This window comes from Jatropha curcas, chromosome 10 (assembly GCF_041381405.1).
Source record: "Jatropha curcas cultivar XTBG-Jc1 chromosome 10, XTBG_Jcur_1.0, whole genome shotgun sequence".
NCBI lineage: Eukaryota > Viridiplantae > Streptophyta > Magnoliopsida > Malpighiales > Euphorbiaceae > Jatropha > Jatropha curcas.
Window position 1 is genome coordinate 8,444,698 of NC_143160.1, and position 7,456 is coordinate 8,452,153.

General features: G+C 35.7%; 1 protein-coding gene across 1 annotated transcript; it reads right to left on the reverse strand.

Moving 5' to 3' along the window:
• Nucleotides 1-80: 80 nt before the first annotated feature.
• Nucleotides 81-3,027, reverse strand: LOC105642002 (aluminum-activated malate transporter 4). Its single transcript, XM_012226668.4, has 6 exons — nt 2,471-3,027; nt 2,146-2,283; nt 1,778-2,044; nt 1,540-1,676; nt 1,260-1,406; nt 81-882 (listed from the first exon to the last, which is right to left on the reverse strand). The coding sequence occupies exons 1-6, from the start codon at nt 2,856-2,858 to the stop codon at nt 271-273; spliced, it is 1,689 nt and encodes a 562-aa protein (XP_012082058.1). The 5' UTR covers nt 2,859-3,027; the 3' UTR covers nt 81-270.
• Nucleotides 3,028-7,456: the final 4,429 nt, after the last annotated feature.

Genomic DNA, 7,456 nt, shown 5'->3' on the forward strand with positions numbered 1-7,456 from the left:
TAAAGTTAAAAAATTGGGACCTTGACCTAAGGGAAAAAGTATATGTCAATCCTGTGTTTAAACTATTGCACATTTAAAAGTTGAGTCAAAATTTGAGATTATCCAAGTAAAATTTAAAGGAACAATACTTCAAATCTACATTTCATCATAATCTAAAAATAGTTATTCTACTGGTTCTTGCATTGGGAAAAGTAAAAACCAAGAAAAAGGGTTCATCAAAACTTGAAGTATGCTCTCCAAGACCAAAGAAATTATGGGAAAACATTTCAATTACTTGTTAAACTGGAACCATCTTTTTAGTCTAGTCCAACATCCAACCTCTGTTTTTCCTTGTAATGGGTTCTTGAAATCTGCTTTCTCACTGAGCTCTTCAAATTCATCCACAAGATTTTGAAGTCTAGCAACAAACTCTATCAACAATGATACAAATGTTGCTAAGGAGAAAGAGCTTGCACTCTCATAAACTCTCGGTTCTTGTTTAGCAAGGAAAGAAACACCAGTAAACGACATTTGTGACCACACTGGTCTTTCAGACATACTGTCTGATGAAATCCATTCTGGCATGGAATGATTTTTGCTCAATTTTTGATTCTGAACATCCCATGCTTCATTGTCTTTGACTTCATTAAAATTTTCAGGGTCTACAAATTCTCTAGGTGGTTTTTCTGCTACCCAATTCTCTGCATTTATCAGAATGTAAGATTTTTGATCTATTTTCATTTGTAATGCTTCTGCTGCTTCATGCACTTCTAGTAGCAGATCTCCTGGACTTAATTTTTCCATTTTTTCAACTTTGTTTCCAAGCTCTCGCAATATTTTAGCTCCCTCATTACCTACTCTTTGAAGTTCACTGCTAAACACTTGCCTCTTTTCTGGTGGTGCCTAGCAGAAAAAGAAAAAGAAAAAAAAAAAACATTTGATAAAAAAAATTATTTTGATTAATTAGAATAATCAGTAACAATTTTATATAAAAATGATGCCATTTCAGTTTTACTAATTTTATTTATTTTCAATGAAAATATTGGTGAATAAAAAACAGTGCTGCTGAAATAAATTTTAAGAGAATCAATATTGGTTGAGATGGAGTAGTTGAAACTTTTTCTCTTTAATTAAAGGTCTCAAAATCGAGTTTTGGTATGGAAATTTTGATGCTAGGAGAGTTATATTCGAGTTAGACATAGTCAGAAACCAGTTGACTTTTTCGGATACCAATAGTTGTAAACCAAAAAATATATATACAAAGAGGGATATATTTGTACCTGAATTTCTGAAAGAATGCACCCATGCATTGCCATGACCATGAAGGCACAATGTCTCAGGGCTCCACTTAGTTTTACATAATTTTTCCAAGGATATTTGAATGATCTGTAAGGACCATGAGGTGGCTCCCATATTGCAAAATCTAACTGCATAATAAAAAATGAACTGGAACTATAAGATTTTCTGTCTTTTCTCCTTTCAGTTCCTGCATAAACTGGGTCCATAATTATGTGATTCTGGTCGAAAATTTAATTGTAAAAATTTCCACTGTTTACATACCAAAGATTCCTCTTTGCTACTAGATTGTACAGCTGATCTGTATCCACTGTACAATGGATCGTCAGAGGCTTGGTATGTTAGAATTTTTGAAGGGACTCTCTCATATTCCACACATTGCAAGTATCCATTAACACAACCTGAACCAAAATTTGGAAGAAAAAGATTCTAATTACCCTCAAAATCCTTCAAAATCGCGAGAAAATAAGGAAATTTGAAAAAATTGAGGCTTGATCCTAACCTTCCAAGGAACTTGCAACACCCCTGAAATTTTCCACTACTAATTTATGCAAATCTTCCCCTGCCCATATTGGAAAGACACAAATGTTCACGCCCAAGCCTATTCCAGCACCTATTGCAATAAGCAATAATCTGTAAAAAGCTGTTTCGACAAAAGTCGTTGAGCTCCCTGACACCATAACTATACAGTATGTCAATAAAAAAACTCGAAACCCATATTCATAAGACTTCATAGTTGGATATAGCTTTATGTAACTTGCACAAAATCCTGAAAAATGGAAAACCCATATCAGTAATTCGAGAGAAATTAATTAATCAAGTTATGAAACTTAGTTTTTCAAATATAGTTATCATAGTATATATATACACCTGCTATGAAAATACTGAATGTGACAAATACTTCTTGAAATTTTCCAGCAAACAAGGACAACTCTGCAATGCCAAGAGCAAGTCCACCAGCAGAAAATGTCCCTAAAGCACGATTGAATCCTTTGTTAAGTGTTGCACCTAGAAAAAGAAGAAAAGACAATGAAAACTAATAGTTATATATATAAATAAAGGTAATATTAAGTTTGTTTTATGCAGGAAAGCTATGTTTGGAATTATACGATGGAACCATCAGTTCAATATTATATTATTAAGTCATATGATTAGTTAAAGAAAGAACACTAAAAAAAATAAAAGATGAACACACCTACACTGAACTCAAAAACTACAACGACAGTGAGAATAGCCCAGATAGAGTACTGATTAACATTCCTGATCTTGAGAGGTTCTTTAAAGAAAATAACAAGAGAAACAAGAGCAAGTGACAACCCCATCTTGATACCAAACACAACTTTTCGAGGATCTGTACGACCCATGTTATATAACTCAATAGCAGCAGCTTTTGTTCTACCCCATAAGTTGATGATCCAATCAGAAAATGATAGAAAACACCGACATTTAAATGATCCATCTTGATCATCTCCGCCTTCTGAGCTGTTTAGGCCAAAATTCGAATATATATTATTTCGAGAAAGCAATCTTTCTTTACTAGTTTCTGCAAAATTATGCCTAAGAGATCCAATCTTGGCAGCCATTAATTTAATTTCTTTAACAAACAAGGAGATTAACTGTTAGAACAGACAATATGAAAATGATAAAAATAACGAAACAAGCGGTGATGGTTTTATAAAGAAGTGGATATTTACTCGAAAGAGCTAGTGATTTGACAAAGTTTGCGAAATGGTGCAACAGAGATGACACGGATAGATCTAAGTTGTAAACGGTGACATTATCTCACGTTTGAGAGACTGGAAGTTAGCGGGTTGGAAAGGTAGTTACGACCGGTAGATGAACCTATCTGTTATTTTCTTCCCTACAATAGGGTAAAAGAGGCAAGCAAACAAAATACATGAATATTGATTTCGATTTTAATCAGTATAGCTTTTTCTAACAGAGATATGGAATGAAATGATTTCCTTCCAGGATGTTTGTCACGTTTACATTTTTAAATGTTCTAAAATACCGTGTAACATTAAGTCTTTTGTTAAGTAAAAGACCGAAACTTCCCTTCAAACTTTGATGAAATGCTAAGATCTATAAATACCGTATTTACGACGGATTTATTTAGAGACCACTCTATTAAAGTGACAATTTTTATATTTACAGCTGCAACTTGAGACTTTTAATAGGAAAAAATATACTCAATCACTTCATTCCAATTAACTTGATAATAAGCTTTATTAATAAAAACTAAATCATATTAATATACATATATTTAAAGATTTTTTAGAAAATATAAACCTTTAACATGGGAATTGGAAAAATAGAAGAAAGGAAAATTATAAATGGTTCTCCTTCCGTCATGTTTCTACCATTAAGATATGTTTTCTTTTTTCACATTTACCTAGGTAAAACATTAAGTCAACGGTTTTAAACAAGCCAATAAGGCTCCTTCAACCAAAATGAATTTTTTATAAATCAAAATTGAGTCAAATTGAATTTCAAATCCAACGGATTAGCCTTTAGCCTATGGAGCAGGAGAGAGAAATTAATTTTCTCATCTCCTTCCCCTTTCTCTCAACGCTAATAACTCCTCTTCCCATTTTTGTTCCGTTTTCGGCCAAATGGCCATGGGTTCCGGTGATCTTATACTCTAGACTTACGTTCCTTGTATTAACCACAAGTTGTTTAATTTTGGGTTGTGTGTGATTGTTAGGGCCTCGGCAATAAAATTATGAGAATAATTACACAGCGAAAAAATAGAAATATGACGCACAGATATTTACGTGGTTCACCCTTAACTATTTAGGGCTACGTCCACGGGACAAATTCCGAATATTTCTTCCACTATTAAAAAAGTAGGCTTACAAAGAGAGCAATGCAGAAATAGTAGCACTTAAAAGTGTTTCCCACAAAAATACCTCAAATTATCTTCACTGTTTTCTCTACCCTAGTTTTAGAACCCTTTCTAAAACTGAAGAACTCTCTAAAAATCTCTCTTATTTTTTGTTGGTGTGCTGAAATGAATTGAATCATCTCCTATTTATAGAAGAGGTGGACGCATTAATCACGCGTCCACCGAAAAACAAATCGCATCCACCGAAATAAAATTTTGTTCTCTTCTTTTATTTTCAACTTGTGTGTGTCCCATATATCGGAGGGACCCACCACGTTTTTTTTTTCTCTTCCTTTTTTTTTATCTATTTTCAAATGTGAGTCCCACTGAGTGGGTACCGCCACAACAAATCTCCCCCTGCACATTCAAGTGGGGACGTTAGCCATACCGGCTATCTTTCTACAAGTGACAAGCTTCTTCGTAGGTAAAGCTTTAGTCATCATATCAGCGCCATTATTATTAGTGTGAATCTTTTCAATCTGAAATAACTTCATCTCCAGCGCATCACGTATCCAATGATACCTTACATCAATGTGCTTTGACCTTGAATGAAAGGTCGAATTCTTGCTGAGATGTATCGCGCTTTGACTATCACATAGCAGAATGTACTTCTCTTGTTCCATACCCAATTCTTGTAGGAATTTCTTCATCCACAAGAGTTCTTTGCTAGCTTCTGTAATGGCGATATATTCCGCCTCAATGGATGAGAGTGCAATGCATTTTTGCAATTTTGATTGCCAAGAAACTGCTGTTCCTGCAAAGGTCATCAGATATCCAGAAGTTGATTTGCGTGAATCAACATCACCACCCATATCTGCATCTGTGTAACCATCTAGCATAGGTCTATTATCACCAAAACATAAGTAGATTTTGGAAGTGCCCTTAAGATACCTGGGAATCCATTTCACTACATTCCAGTGTTCTTTACCTGGATTTGAAAGAAATCGGCTAACAACACCAACAGCATGAGCAATATCTGGTCTTGTGCATACCATGGCGTACATCAAGCTGCCAACTGCAGATGCATAAGGAATCTTCTTCAGTTCTTCTTTTTCTTTCCCACTTAAAGGACATTGACTGAGACTTAATTTGAAATGACCTGCAAGCGGAGTACAAACTGGTTTCGCATTGCTCATGTTAAATCTGCTGAGAACTTTCTCGATGTACTTCTCTTGAGATAGCCACAACTTTCTCTGTTTCCTATCTCTAGAGATCTTCATTCCGAGAATCTGTTTTGCCGATCCCAAATCCTTCATGGCAAAGGATTTTCCAAGCTCCTTTTTGAAGCTCTCAATTTTCTTAGCATCATGTCCCACAATTAGCATATCATCCACATATAATAAGAGAATGATAAAGTCGCCTTCTACGAACTTTTTCACAAATACACAATGATCAGAAGTAGTTTTCTGATACCTGTGATTTACCATGAAAGAGTCAAACTTTTTGTACCACTGTCTGGGAGCTTGTTTGAGGCCATACAAGCTCTTCTGCAATTTACACACCAAGTGTTCTTTGCCTTTGACTCTGAACCCTTCTGGCTACTTCATATAAATTTCCTCCTCTAAGTCACCATGGAGGAAAGCGGTCTTTACATCAAGTTGCTCGATCTCCGAATTCAAGCTAGCTATTAAACAGAGCACAAATCTGATAGAAGACATCTTGACTACGGGTGAGAAAATTTCTTCAAAGTCAACTCCTTTCTTTTGACCGAATCCCTTCACAACCAGTCTTGCCTTGTAACTCAGCTGTGAGTTGTTCTGTTCAGTCTTCAACCTGAACACCCATTTGTTTTTCAGTGCCTTCTTACCTTGAGGCAGTTTCACCAACTCATAAGTCCGGTTCTCATGCAAGGACTCCATCTCATCTTGCATGGCTTTCCACCACTCATTCCTTTTACAATCTTCCATTGCCTCCTGGTAGTTCTCTGATTCTCCTCCTTGAGTCAACAAGTCATACTCATTAGGAGACTATCTCTGGGAAGGTATCCTGCCTCTCGTAGATCTTCTCAATTGAGGCAGTTCTTCTATTGGAGCTGGTTCAGCATCATTCTGAACAGGTTCACCATCATCTTCTTCATCGTTTTGTGGTTCTATATGAGGTTCTACATTAAGACTAATAGAAAACTCATTGATAGACTTTGGCTTTTCATTTTTCTCAAATTCTTCAATGGTTTGGTCTTTCAGGAATACTATATCTCTACTTCTGATGAGCTTCTTTTCAACTGGATCCCATAATCTATATCCAAGATTATCATTTCCATAACCCAAGAAGATGCACTGTTTTGACTTCGAATCAAGCTTGGATCTTTCATCTTTTGGAATATGAACAAAAGCCCTGCAGCCAAATATTCTAAGATGATCATAAGAAATATTTTTCCCTGACCACACCTTTTCTGGAACATCTCCGTTAAGGGAGGTTGAAGGTGAAAGGTTGATCAAGTAAACTATAGTACTCATTGCTTCAGCCCAAAAGGTTTTCGGAAGTTTGGCATGAGAGAGCATACAACTAATTCTTTCAACAATGGTCCTGTTCATTCTCTCTGCAACTCCATTCTGTTGTGGAGTTTTGGGAGCTGTCTTCTGAAGTCTGATGCCGTGTTCTGAGCAATACTTCTCAAATGGTCCTCTGTACTCACCACCATTATCAGCTCTAACACATTTCAATTTTCTTCTCATTTATCTTTCAACACTGACATGAAAGACTTTAAACATATCCAACACCTGGTCTTTTGACTTTAATGGTAAAACCCACACCTTTCTAGAAAGGTCATCAATAAAGTTGACTTAATATGAGCAACCACTCAAGGATCTATCACCTACTGAGTAAACATCAGTGTGTACCAATTCTAGTAATCTGTCACCCATTTGTTTTTCGGACGGACTGCACCAATGGACTCGTCGTAATTTTTTCGTTGTCGTGGTATATTTATTTTCAAAATATATCCACCGATCCGGTGCCTGGTTGGATCTGTTGGAACCAGGCTCTGATATCACTTGTTAGGGCTCACCGCAAAAAAATTACGAGAATAATTACACAGCGGAAAAATAGAAATATGACACACAGATATTTACGTAGTTCACCCTTAACTGTTTAGGGCTACGTCCACGGAACAAATTCCGAATATTTCTTCCACCATTAAAAAAGTAGGCTTACAAAGAGAGCAATACAGAAATAGTGACACTCAAAAGTGTTTCCCAAAAAAACACCCCAAATTATCTTCACTATTTTCTCTACCCTAGTTTTAGAACCCTTTCTAAAACTGAAGAACTCTCTAAAAATCTCTCTTATTTTTTGTTG